We start from the raw sequence: 17,430 nt of genomic DNA, 5'->3' as shown, positions 1-17,430 counted from the left end.
ACACTGAGGCCTAAGTAAATAAGCCCCTACGTTCCTTCTTCGAATGTCATAAAAAGTTTATTAGGTGCTCTCCTGAGGATAGCTTGCCAAGCAGAGACCCTTTAGTCAGGCTCTCACATACTTGCGGATACAATGTTCCAGATGTTAAGTCTGTGGACACTTTGCAGGGTTATGCTGTAGCCTTTGGAGGAACATGTTTAAGGGAGGGAAAGTTGGTTCACCCCAACTTTGAAATAAAGGAACTATTTCATTACCACTGAACAAGTATAGGATCTCAGCAGAGTTGCAATCAACACCTACTCTCCAGTTCATCAGACTCGTCCAGGAAAACTAACTAAATGATGATTATGGACAACCCCATGCCAAAAAGCAGAGTATCTACAACTGCAAGCAAAACAGTTCCTTCCATCTGCCCCATAAGATCTAAGCCCCCTTTCAATCTGAAGCAGAACCGGCATCACCATCCCCAAATCCTCAAGATGGTAGAATGAGCAAACATAAAGCGGGAATGAAACCACGGACCAAAGTAGACTTATTGTAGTAATGGAAGAATTTGTAACATTGATGTAAAGGTAGTGGTTACTTCAGAGGAGTCCTCTGAGGGGAGTGGGAGGGAAGAACAGGTGAACATAGTGCATTTTTAGGGCACTGGAATTGTTCTGCAGGATTTTGAAATGACAGATACAGGCCATTATACATTTTGTCAAAACCTATAAAATTGTACGGTACCAAGTATAATCCATAATATTTACAGACCATAGTTAGTAGCAATGCTTCAATATTTGTTCATCAATTGTAACAAATGCACCACACTCATTAATAGGTGGAGTATATGGGAATCCCCTATATTTTCAATGTGACTTTTCTGTAATCTAAAATGTCTTTAAAAATAAAGTTATATACATACTACCTTGAGAAACAAGATACATTTTTTTAAAAAGAAAGAAAAGTGACCCTAGTGAGGATGTCATCACCCTTCCTGACTAAATTCTTCAGGTCAGATGAATCAATCACCATTTTATCCCTGGTGCTGCGTATACAGCAAGCACTCAACAATTTGTTAAATGAAGAGATAAATGCCATCAACCCTATAAGTTCTATGAAGATAGCTGGGGTACTTGGGAAAGATCACACAGCATTCGAAGTCAGAAGATCTGGATTTGAGTCCACGCTCTGACATTTCCCAGTTATGTGAATTTTTGAGCAATACTTTACATACACCTGAACCATATCTCATAATGACATAAGGATTAAATGAAGTTACATATGAAAAAGGAAAAGATAGTCAGGACAGAGATGAGTCACCGCCACTTAACATTAACTTGCCAATGTAATAAGATATAAAAAAGAATAGAGGTATAAGAATTGGGAAAGACACAAATCTTTTTATTTGAAAATGATATGATTGCCTTCATAGAATATGTCATAGAATATACAAGCAAACTATTGGAACTAGTAAAATACAAATTATGGAAGGTAGATAGACAAAATCAATTTATAAAACTCAAGAGCATTTATATACACCAGCATTGATGGATTTCAACATTTAGGTTTAAAAAGCCTATTCCCCATTGCGACAACAACAAAAAAGCTAAATGGGAATAAATGTATTAAAAGAAAATAATTTATAAAACATATTAAAGAGGACTTGAATGAACTGAGAGATAACAGAATGTTCGTGGGTAGGAAGATTCCTTTCTTCCTCCAAATTAATCTATAAATTCAAAGGAATTCCAATAAAAATACTAACAGGAGTTTTTCTTAATGGCATTTGATAATTTAATCCAAAATTCACAGAAAGAGCCAGGTTCAGTCATTTTGATGCAAAAAGGATGGGAGCCAGGGTGGGAGTGGATAGGAGAGGAGGCTTTCCCTACTGATACCAAGACCTTAAAACCATGGTTATTGCGAGTGTGGTCGCAGAACAGGGATAGACAGAATGGAATCAAGACATATACTGACACACAAAAGGAAATTTGATATATGACAGAGGTAGCATTACCATTAGTGGGGAAAAGATATACCTTTTAATAAATTGTGCCAGGACAACTGGTTATCCATATGGGAAATACTACAGACTTCACACCATAAACAAAACTCTTTCCACAGTAGATTAGGGGAAGTAGATCTGGCTCAAGCAGCCGGGCACCCGCCTATCACATGGGAGGTCCCAGGTTCAGTTCCCAGAACTTCCTAAAGAAGCTGAGCAAGACAGTGAGTTGGCATTGACAGGCTGGCATGGCAAGCTGATGCATCAAGATGACACACCAAGGCAGCGGACTTGGCCCAGCGGTTAGGGCGTCCCTCTACCACATGGGAGGTCCACGGTTCAAACCCTGGGCCTCCTTGACCCGTGTGGAGCTGGCCCATGCACAGTGCTGATGCGCGCAAGGAGTGCCCTGCCACACAGGGGTGCCTCCCGCATAGGGGAGCCCCACGCACGAGTGCGCCCCATAAGGAGAGCCGCCCAGCGCGAAAGAGTGCAGCCTGCCCAGGAATGGTGCTAAACACTCAGAGAGCTGACACAAGATGATGCAACAAATAGAAACACAGATTCCCATGCTGCTGACAACAACAGAAGCAGACAAAGAAGACGCAGCAAATAGACACAGAGAACAGACAACCAGGGTGGGGAGGGAGGGGAGGGGGTAATAAATAAATAAATCTTTAAAAAAAGATGACACACCAAGATGATACAGCAAAATGACACAACGAAGAGACACAGCAAGGAGACAGAAGCAGTAATTGGAGGTGGCTCAAGTGATTGGATGCCACCCTCCCACATGGGAGGTCCCAGGTTTGGTTCCCAGTGTCTCCTAAAAAAAACAAAAAACCAAAGAGAGCAGACAGCAGCTCACACAATGAGAGGGATGGGGAGAAATAAACAAAGTAGATTAGTAAGCCAAATTGAAATCAAAATTTAGAGAAAAATATTTTTTATGATGCCAGGTAGAGAATTTCTCAAGACAGAAAAGCCACAAATTATACACCCAATAAAACTTCTGAAAACAACATATACTTAAAAAAAAAAAAAAAAAAAAAAAACACCATAAAAGCAGTTAAAAGAGAAATCCCAATGTGGGAAGTTATTGTCTGGAGTCCACATAAGCAGACCAATCAATGCCTATTTGAGGCTGAAGGTGGGGTGAGGGGTGGGGGAGGAGAATGAAGACAATAGGGCAGAGGCAGGAGACGGCAGGGGGATAAGGCTATCCTGGAATGAAGTGAACACCGTGGAAGGCAGCTAGCTGGACTTGAGCCTTTTTACAATAACCATCCCACCCAAGAGAGAGTTCTGCTGTGAAGAGACTCTTACAGTGAGAAGCCATACGACACCATACCCAGGCAGGGGTTGAAGTGGAGTACAAAGATGGAATCAATAAGAAAAGCATGTATTGTTTGTTACAGTTAATAAGTAGCACTTTATTTTCTTTGGTATCAAAAGATTAAATATGTACATGCCTTGGCTTTTCTGGCTTTTTAATTTCCTAGTTATACTAGCTTATTGTTCGCTCAGATTAATGTAGAATAATTTTGTCAAATTCCAAATTGCTTTGCTTTTTCAATAGAAAAAAATAACTGCCAAGGCGAAAGAGGGTGTGGAAAACTGAATTCCCATACACTGCTGGTGAGAGTGTAATTTGGTGCACATTGTGGAGATCAATTCGGCAATATCAGTAAAATTGGAGATAAGAATATCCTGTTGGTTGGTAATTCAACTTCTAGATACATACCTCAGAGAAATTCTCACACATGCATAAGGCAACATGTCAAGCATTTCATTGCAGCCTTGTTTATAACAGTCAAAAACTGGAAATAACTAAAATGTCCATCAACAAGGAGGTGGATAAACTGATATACTTATCCAACCAATTACCACTTTTAAAAAGAGCAAGAGAAACATACATTAATATGGACAAATCTCAAAAACAAGGGTGGAAAAAGCAAGTCCCAGAAGGTTCTATACAGAATGATATCATTTATATAAATTTCAGAAACCTGAAAACAATCCTATATATTGTTTATGCATGCATACATGTAAGTATACAGAACTATTCATAGCATTGATAAACAACAAATTCAGGCAGCAATTACCTCTGTGGGTCAAGGGAGAGGAATGGAATGAGACAAGATTATAACCATAGCTGTAATCATTTCTTTTTTAAAGAAAAAAGTAATTCTGGTAAAAATGTTAAGATTGTTAAAGCTGGATGGTGGGTACATAAGTATTCATTATATTGTTTTCTGTATGTTTGAAATGCGTCATAATAAATAAACAATACAAATACTAACTGCTTTGTTAATGTTTGTTGACAGACAAGTGGGTGGATTAAAGATGAATGAACTCATGAGAGATGAGGATAATTATCTCTAAGTGAAGAAAGAAAACTGTTTTCTCCAAGGCTTACATTTACTAATACTTAACATGTACTAGGTACTGTGGGAAGTGGTTTACATGCAATAACTTAATCTGTATAATCATTCTATTAATTTAGCACAGCTAGGACACAAGCCAGGTAAGTCTAAGTCCAAAACCTATGCACTTAATCACATTATACTGTGAAACGTTTTACCTTTACTAAATGAATCAAGATGAAAATCCATAGAACATTACCAAGAGTAAATACGGGAAAGATGCAATTAACACACTAAGATTTTTAAAGGATCAGGTGTAAGGAAGACTAAGTAATTGAGTACGCACAATTTAGTAAGTGCCTGACCTATTCTGAATCCAAATACATAATGAAAATATAAAGGTAAGACCATGTGGTGTGAGATATTAGTGGTAACACCAATCTTGGCAGAAAGTAAATATTCCTTAAGACCAGACACAGACCTTTGAGTAGGTGTACCAAGATTGTAGAAATTACTAGGCTTTTTAATCATGGTTCTCGGACACATTTTACTGGCCTTTCAATGCCCATCCTTTCTGACTCATCTGGCTCTATGTAACTCCTCCCTCGTCTAAACCTGACTCATCCATCATTAACCATTTTTTTATCGGTATTTTTTACAGGACCAAGTCACCAACCTTTTCAAAACCATTGTATATTTTGTGTGAGAAGGGACTATTATCTCAGAGGTTTTAGTTGGCACGATTTAGTAGCAAGAAACAGACTAACAAAATTGCTTAAGAAAAAAACAAGAATGGAGGAGGGAAGTCTCACTATTCGATTTTAAGGGTATCTTACAGAACTTAAGAGCAGGAAATGCTGACAGACAAAAACACTGCAACAAAGCCTGCAGTTATCAGGAATCAAGGCAACAGTTTTATTTTTTTCTTCTGGGGTATATAGTCGCTCATCTTTGCTTTATTCTTTCTCTCTACTTCACACATACCTTCCAGTCGTGACCTCCCAAGACATCAGTTTTTCAATGACAAAATCTCAGGAGAAATAATCTAATTGGCTCAAATTTGACCAGATGTCCACTCATTGTCCAATTATCTAAATAAGCCATCCCTGAAGATGGCAGGAAGTAATATTCTGAAAAAGGGACATAAGTTGAGATCTTCTAAAAGAAAGATACCTACTCAAACCTTTCCATGTTTTTCTTTTGCCTATTAATTATAAGCTGAGACCTCTTTTGGAGAAATAAGCTGCACTTCTTTGATGGCCTTTTCCAACCTTGAAACTATTAAATGATAAATTTTTTCTTTTAATGAACCTAAAGATTCCTTGGCTGGTTCCTATAACTGTTAAAATTGGAAAAGATACTTTCATTTCTTTTCTTTTTATTCTATCCTTTCTGGTAGGGTAGCCACTTTAGACACACTGTCCACTATCAATTTGAGTTCTAAATGCTCTTTTTTCACATTTTTTTGCATAAAATAAAACGTCCCCTCATTCTGAAGGAGAAAAATCAATGCATAAACCATATTCAAACAATTGGTGTACAAAGCACTGGTCTCTTCACCACAGCAAAATGAAATTTCTAGAGATAATGAACACATGTAAGGGGGATGGGGAAAGTGGGAAGAGATACCATCTACTGAGTCTCTACTAGAAGCAAGGCTCTATGTTAAATGTTAATCCTCACAGCCACTCTATGAGAAGGTACTATTGTTGGTTATCCCTTTTATGAATGATAGGAATTAAGTTTTAAGAAGGGAGAAACCTACTCAATATCACATATCCGGATTTAGAAAAGAAACAAGAGTTAAAGGGTGGAGAGCAGGAGGAAAGAAGGTGAAGGAGACAGAGGAGACCTCGTTTGGCATATCACTTTTAACACTAAAAAACTGTTAACAACTATACAGTGAAAAGACGTGAACAAAATTCTTGTACATGACAGCATACTAGGCAGCTTTTTAAAAAAAAGATGTTCATGCACACCAATGTTTATAGAGGTTATTCACAATTGTCGAAAGATGTAAACAAACCAAGTACCCATTAACGGATAAACAAAATGTATACACATACAAGGGAACTATATGTTGCTGTATGAAATGAAATTGGGACACATGATAACATGGATGCACTTTGAAGACATTATGCTGAAATAAGCCATTCACAAAATGACAAATATTGTTTGGTCTCACTAATATTCAAATACAAAGAATAAACAGTTAAAACCTAGAATATAGGTTACTAGAAGATAGGATGAGGGCAGAGAAAGGGTACTGGTGCTTAATACATGTAGAATCACTAATTAGCTTGACTGTAAATGTGTAGAAAAGGATACAGTTGATGGTAACACATTCTAGTGAATATAACTAACACAATTGGTTTATAAATGGGATTGTGGCTGAAAGTAGTCTAGTGATGTAAATGTCAACTTAGGGAAGTGGATGTGGCTCAAGCAATCGGGCTCCTGTCTACCACATAGGAGATTCAGGGTTTGATGCCCAGGGCCTCCTGGTGAAGGTAAGCTGCCCCCGCAGTGCTGGCCCACACAGAATGCTGACCTGAGCAGAGTACTGCCCCACGCAGGAATGCTGACCCATGCAGGAGTGCTGGTGCAGCAAGATGATGCAACAAAGAGACACAGAGAAAATAACAGACACAGCATATCAGGGAGCTGAGGTGGCGCAAGAGAATGATCGCCTCTCTCCCACTCCAGAAGGTCCCAGGATACGTTCTCGGAGCCATCTAATGAGAATACAAGCAGACACAAGAACACACAGCAAATGGACACAGAGCAGATGGGGGTGGGGGGTATAAGTAAATCTTTTTTAAAAAGTCAACTGAAAGAAACCTGGAGAATAATCTAGGGACTGAATAACAGTGAACTCAGAAGTGGATGGGAACTATGATTAATAGTACAAATACAAGAATGTTCTTCTATGAACTAGAACAAACATACATCACTATTACAAGAATATGGTGATGCATGAGAAAAATATAACTAATTTAAGGACTATAGTTAACAGCAATATCGTAATATTCTTGCATCAGTGTCAAAAAAGGTACTATATCAACACTAAGGGTCAGTAATAGGGGGTATGGGATTTTTTTTTTTTTTGACTAAGAAAACGGTTAAAAACTGAGGCAATGACTGCACAACTCTGATTAAAGTGAGAGCCACTGAGTGTACACTTTGGATAGATGGTATGAGTTATGGGACTATGTAACAGTGAACCATGTGGTGGAAAATGGACTGTGAACAGTAGAAATATGAGAATATTCTCTTATGAACCAGAACAAATACTATACTAATAATGGAGGAGTACGGAAAAAAATACACGAAATGTACACTATAGACCATAGTCAGTGGTAATAGTCTGATGTTCTTCCATAATCTGAAACAAATGTTCTACAACAATGTAAAGTGCTGGTGGAGAGGTGTTGTATAGGAATTCTGCACACTATGCATGTCTTGTTTATAAAATCACTTTTAACTATATATACTGTGTATGTATATGTATGAATAGTTTTTAAAAGTACATTAAAAAGGGATGTTTGAAAAAATACATCAAGAAGTCTATTTTGTAACAGCAAATGAAAACAGGAGAAAAGGTCTGTATATCCTCTAAATCCCAATTTTGTTTCACATTTTAAAAGGAAATAATTTAAACAATGGTTCTCTCTAGGAGCTCAGAGGTCATTTGAATTTTTATAGTCTTACTTTCTTAGTATTGATATTCATCAATATGAAATACTTTGTCACTTATAATCATAGAAATCATGACTTTTTATGGCTTCTAGGACAGCGTCGAGGGCTCCTCTATCAGTTCCTTAGTGATTTAGTCCTGTACAATTTGACAGCCCTTCTTCTAAAACTTTCCATTCCATCTCTCACAGATTTCCCTATCACCCATAACAAACCATACTATACCTTTGCGAAAGCCTTTTTCCTCTGTCTGACAGTTTCCTAGACTTCTCTATGCAAATTCTCCCTCTTCTACATTTCTACAGCACTTCCTACCTGCCACTAGTATGTATTAACCACATTTTATTACAAAGACCAAATCAATACATCTTTCTCTCCAACACTAAATAAAGGAGTGACTGATTTCACTAAAATATCAAATTTTGTTCCCAAAATAATAATCAATTTGTTTCGTATTCACTGTCAAACAGACTCATTCATGGTAACAAGTTTCAAACAGTACTTAGTGAAAGTTCTTTTACATTGAAACAATTATCAAATTCACATAATTAAAACTAAACATCAAAATACCTACTAGGTTGCATAACAAACGTGTTAACTTAAGTATTTTTTTAAAAAAGTTACTAAACTAAAAAATCATTTACATAAAAAACCCAATTGCAAACAATATTGCATACAAATTTTTAACATACCAAAAACTTTGGGATCCTAAGTAGGCAGTCTTAGGATTTTAACTATAATTAAGACCCTGAGGAGATGCTTGCTCTAGTCAAATAATTCTTACCCAGGATTCTATCAAGTCACCTGAGTATGTTTCAAAATACATGCACAACAGCCTCCCAGATCTTGGTTTAGGTCAAGTATTGAAAGGACAGGTCTGTGGACTTAAAAATGCTCCCCAGCACTGTATGATGAACAATTCTGTTTAAGAGCTATTCTCTAGGAATTGTTTGACCTGCCTTCATCTTATATGTACATAAATTTTTCAGTATATTAAGCATTTTTACCATTTTGAAAGACCAAAGTTATTTACAGGACACCTGACTTTTTGGAATAAGCGCTGCTCCTTTGAAGTTTTACTTTTTGTGTTTTGGTTATGTGAATCATTTCAAAAGACAAGTGATATTTTCTTTAATTTGGGTAGAAAAGAGCACAGACACCTAGTTCATTTGTATGAATACTTGTAATAAAGAGGAATTATTAGCATGAAAATATACTGAATATGAGCTAATTACAGCCTTTACAAAAGATAGAACAACTGACAAAAGACATTAATATGTTCATCAATTGTAGCATATGCATCACACTAATGAAAGACATTAATGGGGGAAAAGTATGGAAGGGGGAGGAAGTGCGGCATATGGGAATCCTTTATATTTTTGATGTAACATTTATATAATCTAAAGCTTCTTTAAAAACAACAAAAATAAAGACAATAAGTTGAAGAGTAGTCTTGAACTTAGAAACTTTATATTCGTACACAAGAGATTTTATAACTAGAAAAAATGGTTTGACTAATTCTTCAATATTAAGTTTCCAGAGTATATCAACTTTTTTAAAATATAAAAATAGAAATATTTAAAATCACCTGCAATAACTTTGATTTCTTTGCTAGGTAAAAGATTTAATTCACTGATATACTCCTAGTGAGCGCTCAAAAAAAATCTAAAAACTTATTTAAATTATTTTTAAGACTACTTTCTTCACTGCATTCATGCTTTAAGAACTAATTTAAAAGGTAAATAATCTAAACAATGGTTCTCTCTAGGAGCTCAGAGGTCATTTGAATTCTTATATATTCTTACCTTTTAATGATATTCATCAATATGAAAAAGTATGTTGGAAAACCAATCAATGAAAAATGCTCTAAACTTAATAGGAGAATTTCAGTATTATTTAAAAATGCCTCTACTATCCCAAACTTTTTACCACCTGACTTAGTATTTTGATCAAGTGAGCAACCAACCACCTCACAATTCTAAACAAAAATTCTATAAATCTTCCAAATTAATTTGAAGATTCAAACGCTAATTCCGAACTTCAAAATATTGAACATTCTATTGACTCACCTCTAAAAGTCCAACCAATAGTTCCTATTACACATTGCAAACTTAAGCCTCACAATTAGAAAAAATTTGCCTGTTTGTCTTACATTTAGAAAAATTTTGTTCATGTTTATGAGCTAGAGTGTCGTAAGCATTCAAAGAGATTACTGAAAGTGTTTATTTAGACTAAGCCTGGAAAAGAGACAATCGAAATCTTTACCCCCACTGAGTATGTGTGAAAAGGAATTTCATTATTTATTTTAAAATAAAATGCAGACTATCCAAATAGTCTAATTTTTCCTTTCTTACAACCTTACCCGTATCATGATGAGACACACAATTTGAAAGCAGAACCTTTTCTAATAACTCCTGCCATCGTTACTAAAGTTTGTCTTGTTACCTTTTTTAGGAGTTATCATGCAAATTCAGGTTTTGATAAATACAAATATTCTGTATTAAGAGAAAACAAACAAAAAGGTTTGCATAACAGTATTAATAAAATTGATATGAATAAATGTGGGCTAAAGGGTTAACAGATTTTTTAAAAAGTTACATTTAATAAGCTCATTCTTAAGTGAAAAATTAGTAAAAACTGCCAGTGCCTCTGCACTTCCTTTTCAAATAAATATTACCTATTTATAATAATTTCAGTGGTCTGATTCACAGACCATCAAGAATCTGAAAATGAAGGGCTGGACTGAAGTAAAATAAACCACACAGATTTTCTTTCCCAAACCACCTTAATATTTTAAATGCATAGGAATACAACAAACTCAAAAGAAAAAAAAATAGTGTTTTATTAACTACCACACTGTTATAATACACTTTTTAAACGTACAATAAGGTAGCCTTTAAATTTGAGGTGGTCTTAAGAATAACAAATGAACAGAATTCCAAATTTTTGAAATAGGTGAACTGCTGCAGGTATAGGTATACATTTAGGAAAATTGTATAGCTCTTACAAGACCAGCAATGTAACTTTATTTTGTACATTTAATAATTGAAAATATAAACAATAATTAAAAAATAAAAAGAAAATACAGTTGAATAAAAAACATACATTTCTCAATTAAATGTACTGGATACATATAAATTTTAAGGGAAGAAGCAAAAAAGGAAAATGGTTGATATTTAAGTATGGACTACCTAGACCAAAAAAAAAAAAGCCTTAAAAAAATATCATAAAACCTCTAGTTTTCTATGACTAATATCCATATGGTTGGAGTATCGTCACTATGGAAGTGATTTTGTTATGTTTGCATATGTTATACTTTACGGGTAATTTACATGATGGCTTTTAAGGCCCTGGCAGACATATGGTTTTTGGAAACAAGATTGGATAAAAATCACTGCTAAGATGCAATATACCTTATTATTTTTTTTTTTTTGGTCCTCCAATATTCAAGAAAAGGGATAATTCACTATAACATTTTTCTTACCACCCAAATGCCTCAACCTATACATTTGAAACCTTTTTAAACATTGGTTATATTGCCCAACTTCATTATTGAAAGGATATTAACAAGACATTATTTTGGCAAATTAAATCTTAAACATGGCTTTTCAACAGGATTTAAAAGGTGACTATCCCTAGAGTTCCATGTTAAAATGTAGTTTTCAAAATCTTACAAGAGTAATGCTTAAAATATTGTACATAGTTAACCTAATTAAAATAATTAGCTTCAAAATGACAAATTGATAAGCTAAGTAAAGCCTACACTATGTAACATTTGCTTGGAAACTTGATTTGTCAGTTATGCATAATAAAAATTCCAGTCATCAAGAAAATTACAAAAATTTTTTTATCATAACATGATTTCTTTCACCCACCAACTTTTTTATCTTACAATAGATAAATACCAACATGTTTCTCATTTTTACACTAAACCACACAGGATTGATGCATTTGGTTAGACTACCATTCGCATTGTTAAATTCAATTTTCTCTTATTTATATAACTTGGTAAAATTTCATTTCTTCTAGATTCCAAAAGTACCTACAAAACCCATGCAATTTTGCCATTTTTAATATACTATGGAATATCATACAAAGTAAGGCATTTCAGTGTCATGTATAACCAAGTTACTGTCAATCCAAAAATTTTTGCACATCAATAAAAAGATATCTAAGAACTTAGGAACAATATTCTTCTCACTACTGTATAAAAATAACCACAATGAATAAGTATTTGTGTAATATTTACTCCATTGTCTCATTTCCAGAAACTGTGACAAGCTGTAAAGGTATTTCAGTGTTGGTAAGGATATCTTGATTGCTGGTGGCAGAAGTATTAACAGTTCCTATCCCTGAAACAGAACCTTGTTGAATATTTGCAAGGATAAGTGTTGTTCCTCCTGCAGTAATCAAAGTATCATCTCGCGCAGCTTCCACAGAGGCCAGCACTGTACTGCTAGAGTGAATACCTTTTTTATTTTGATGTGTTTTAATATGTTTGGCAAGGTGGTCACTTCTCATGAAGCGTTTTGAACATTCTGGACAAACAAATTTCTTCTCACCTGTTAAAAAAAAAATAAGTCTATTAAAATTTAATATCAATATGTCAATCATACCCTCAAGACAGAAAGGAAACCCACTCTGATGGTTGAGGAAGAGCCATCAAACTATTAAATGTACAGACTGATAGTCGAACAACACTAATATCTCAAATATGTTAATACGTTATTTTGAAACACCTATTACAAGATAACAGCTTTAAAAAAAAAGATGATCTGTAGCCATGCCATTGGTTATGAAGATGGAGGAAGGGGTCACAAACCAAGGAATATTGGCAGCTTACAGAACAGGGGTTCTTAACTGTTTTTGTTCCACGGACCCCTTTGCCAGTCAGGTAAAAACCACAGACTCCTCCTAAGTCTATACTATACTGTGTATTATTTAATAAATATGCCATACCCTGAACCAATATGTCCCCACAAGAATAACATTTTTAAAAATTTTCAATTTAAGCTCCTGGACTCCTGGTTAAGGACCCTTGCTGTAGAAGCTACAAAAAGCAAGCAAACAGATTCTCCCCTCTAGTCGCCTAAAGCAACACAGTTCTGCCAATCCATTTTAGACTTCTGACCTCTAGAATTCTAAGGGGAATAAATCTGTTTTTCGTTTTTGTTTTAAATATCTATTCATCTGTAATAATATACTTCTTTAAAGATTAAATAAAAGTAAATTGTTTTAAACTATATTTAATATAATATTAACATGCCATATCCATGACACTAACTCTTCAACTCTTAAACTTGAATGCAAATATTACTTAGAGTTGTTCTGGATTAAAGCAGAGAGGCAGTTTTGAAGTTCAGTAAGATTTGAGGCAGGCTTGAGGTTCAGTAAGAGATGCTAACTGGCTTGATTTCAGCTGGAATAACTGAGAGCAAGCCCAATATGTCAAGATGTTAAAGTGAGTAATAAGACTCCAGAGCGTACATTTATTTTCCAGTATGAATAATTTTTTAAATACCAAAAAAAAAAAAAGACCGAACTTTTGATATGCTGAAGACCAACTATGCAAGTGGATTACTAGAAAAGAAGGTAAAGGCCAACCAAAAAGGAATTCAGAGAGAAAGCAATCAAATCTAGTAAATATTTTTTTAAAAATGTCTTCTCTAACTCTTGAATCACCACTTCTATTCTAGGAAGGTCCCTATATCTGAACTATTAAAACGACACTCTAGTCTTTCTCTCTCCAATCAAGCAATAAACCAGTGCCAGATAAATCCTTAAATAATAATCTTTATCACATTGCAAAGCTCCACCATTGTAGAAGTGATTTAAGGATAACTTGCAAATAATCCATGTAGTGTAGATGCTCCACTGCCTAACTTACAAGGACATCAATAATGTGGCTCAATCCTACTTAACAGAAATGTGTTATGTAATACCCCATCATCACTCATATTGCCATCATAAAGTGGTCTGTCATCTCTTCTACTCACATACCACCAATCTTCTAGGAAAGTAATTCCTAAAGTTTTTCTTGGAACATCAGTCCTCATGTTGATACTTCATGGTAAATGGCACAATGATCAGATGGGGTTGGGAAATGGTACACACTATATACATCCCCTCACTCAGATTCATAATGCTCATTTACATTCAGCTAAATGTTCTCAGAGGTGCTGCAGGTACTAGTAACCCTCTAATCCACACTTACTTGATTACATAGACTTTTTCTTTCCTTTTATGTTATTCCTTTATACATCTGGCTGATCAAACCCCACTGAGAGAAAATCTGTTACAGGGCCATCTTATGGTCTACTCTATCTGTCAACCCCCCAAAATTATCTTGCCTAACTGCTCCAGGCTATAATCATCTATGCCTCTAAGCATATCAACAGCATACACTATAATGTAAAAAAACCTCTTACTTTCTCATACATTATCTTATATTATTTTTTTGCAGCTTCAGGCAGGTTAATCTTTACTAAGCCACCGGACAAAAGAGACAGGGACTAATAAAACAAAAGAGTATTAATATGTGTACTACTGGGATGCAGATGTGGTTCAAGATATTGAGCTCCTGCCTACCACATAGGAGGCCCTGGGTTCGGTTCCCAGTACATTCTGGAGAGGACAAGCATGACAGCAAGTTGACAAAACGGAATGACACAGAGAGCTGAAGCAACAAGATGCCACAAGAGACATAAGGAGGAATGCAAAATAAGAGACACAACGAAGCAGGGAGCGGAGGTGGCTCAAGTGATTGGGTGCCTCCCTCCCACACAAGAGGTACCAGATTTGGTTCCCAGTGCCTCCTTAAAAAAAAAAAAAAAAAGAGGATAAGCACACAATGAACAGATACAGCAAGTGCACACAACAAGGGGGTGGGGAGAAATAAATCTTTAAAAACAACAACAAAAACACTGCTACTTATTTCACAGGTTATTTCATATAATACTTTAAGGCAACATAGAAAATACGTAAGCAGAGCCAGAGATATGAGCTTATTTCCTTAAACCAACACAAAACTTAGATTTGAATTCAGATATAGCAGACTTCAAAATCCATGTTCTCCATTTCACCAGGCTTCTTCCTTTTTAAAAGCACTCTAGGGATTGTAAATTCATTACACATTTTTCAATTCTCCAGTGACTGAAACAGACTAACAAACATTCACTCATTTACATTGTAAGAGAAAAATATAAGTTATTTTAAGTTAGGCTTTGGTTTGGTCAGTCTTAAGTCCATTTCATAGAACAACTACCCTAGCATTAAGCTAAACAATTAAATGAAAGAAAAAGTCTTGACATCAACAGTGCCTTGGTCATTTCTCAATGAAATCCAAGTAATATCTTTCTCTTATATCACACATTTTAAAAATGAAGTATATGAAATGCCTGAATTTATAAGAGATTATTTTTTGTGATAGTGTTAAGGGGAAGAAGAAAAGAAAGATCAAAATGTGAAAGCAGACAACTGATTAAAAATGTTAACAGAATAAGAGAATGTGGTTCAAACATTTAACAATGTCCACAAAGTCTGCACCAAAAAAAAAAAAAAAAAAAAATCAAACCCACATACACAAAAACAAAACCCAAAAACAAAAAACACCTTTATTGCATTAGACAAACCACATGACTTTCTCCTTGGAATTGGTGTTTCAAAACTGGTTTTATTACAGATAAAAACTTGATGTGATTAGTTATATTTTTAAAAGTTCAGTTCATTTAAAAATGCTGAAAGAAAATCTCAAGGATATAGCCTTATAATATTTATTTTTGTCTGTTAAAAGCAAATATTAGTAACCTGTATGTGTTCTTCTGTGCCTCTGTAATTCATCACTTCGAGTAAATCTTTTACCACAGAACATCCAGTTACAAATAAAAGGGCGCTCCCCAGAATGCCAACGCAGATGAGCTCTCAGATGTGAGGTCTTCCCATAGACTTTACCACATCCTGGTATATGACAAATGTGCTGCTTCTTTTTCCCAAGATTGGTACCTCTAAAAAAAACACACAAAATAATATATACTTACATGAAAATATTCAAATGAAAATTACTACTTACACAGGTAGCCCCATGTTGAACTTTAAACAGAAGACATTCTCACCATGAGGTCAATCAGAAACCAAGATTAATATTTTAAATCAATTTAAATGAAAGTTTATATAAAAATTTTACGTATTAATTTTACTCAAAAATGAATGTGACTGATGTCCAAATGTAAATATATTCAAGAATTATGTAGTTAAAGGACATTTCATATATAAAGATTGCATAATAAGCTATTTACTATTCCATCAGTTCCACTGATAAATTCTATGCATAGGCCCAAACCAATTAATAAGTTAGCTGTATGGGAAACCTTTATTCAAAAGCCATAATGCCTGCTAATTAAAAAATAAAAAAGTAAATATGTAACTGATCACAGGTACAATTAAAAGGTAGATCGCTTACAAAGATTTTAGCATATTTATTCATCTATTTGTATGGCCATACTCTGAATATATACAGACTTGGAAAAAGTCAAAGAAAAAAAATCTAGCTAAAAATCTAGCTTTAGCTCCTTTAGCACTGTATGAAATAAATATAAATCAAAATTATGTTTTCAGTTAAAATTCCCTTCACATTAACCATACAAAGATACTCAAAAGTATACAAAAGAGTCTGTAAGCAACTTCATTGTATCTAATAGTTTTTTTCCACATCCCAGAATCTGACATTTGTTATCTATTTCAGTATTTGAAACCAAGAATGGAGTTTGGGAAAGATGTGCTCAGGGGGGTGAAATGAGGTTTCTTAGCCTAAGCGGGGAAAAAAAAAAGAGGAAAAAAAAACCCAAAACAACAACTATAATTCCAGAAGAGATATTCAAATGGTATTAAACACCACAGAAAATGCTATTTCTCAAGCTTTTAAAAACAACATAAGGCTAGGCACTGAATAAAATGTGTTTTTAAAATATTGACATTTTCAACATAGCAATTATTAAAATACTGTATATACTTTGTTTCTAAGATTTTTAAAAAAGGGTACAGTTTAAAAACCCCAACTCCCCCTCCCCCAATCTCATAATCTCAGTATAGTCTGTAAATCTTCTATAGCCTGCAAATCTTCCTACATATACCTATGTTTATCGAATTTTACTGGAAAAAAATGCATTTCCCCCATGTATATTTTAATGTACTCACACTCAGTAGCATGTGAAATTGCCATAGGACAAACAGTGCTAAACGGTGCAGTGCTGGCTGTTAGATGCCATAGGTGTTCTGAACAGGGAGACATCAATGTGGGCTCCAGTAGTTGGAGAAGGCTTCATGGAGGAGGTGGGTAGGATTTAGATAGAAAGGAGGGAAGGCATTCCAGGCAGAGGAATA

The 17,430-nt window shown here is 34.9% G+C and overlaps 1 protein-coding gene across 1 annotated transcript in view; it reads right to left on the bottom strand.

Annotated features, from left to right (window-relative positions):
* Positions 1-10,870: 10,870 nt before the first annotated feature.
* Positions 10,871-17,430, bottom strand: part of SP3 (Sp3 transcription factor) — a 59,525-nt gene continuing 52,965 nt past the window's right edge. The window contains exons 6-7 of the mRNA XM_058300633.2: positions 15,859-16,055; positions 10,871-12,614 (exon numbers count right to left, since the gene is read on the bottom strand). Coding sequence (XP_058156616.1) covers positions 12,298-12,614; positions 15,859-16,055 — 514 coding nt within the window. The 3' untranslated portion in view covers positions 10,871-12,297. The remainder of the gene's footprint in view (positions 12,615-15,858; positions 16,056-17,430) is intronic.

Source organism: Dasypus novemcinctus, chromosome 7 (genome assembly GCF_030445035.2).
Source record: "Dasypus novemcinctus isolate mDasNov1 chromosome 7, mDasNov1.1.hap2, whole genome shotgun sequence".
In the NCBI taxonomy this organism is placed as follows: domain Eukaryota; kingdom Metazoa; phylum Chordata; class Mammalia; order Cingulata; family Dasypodidae; genus Dasypus; species Dasypus novemcinctus.
This window is presented reverse-complemented; position numbering and strand designations above follow the sequence as displayed.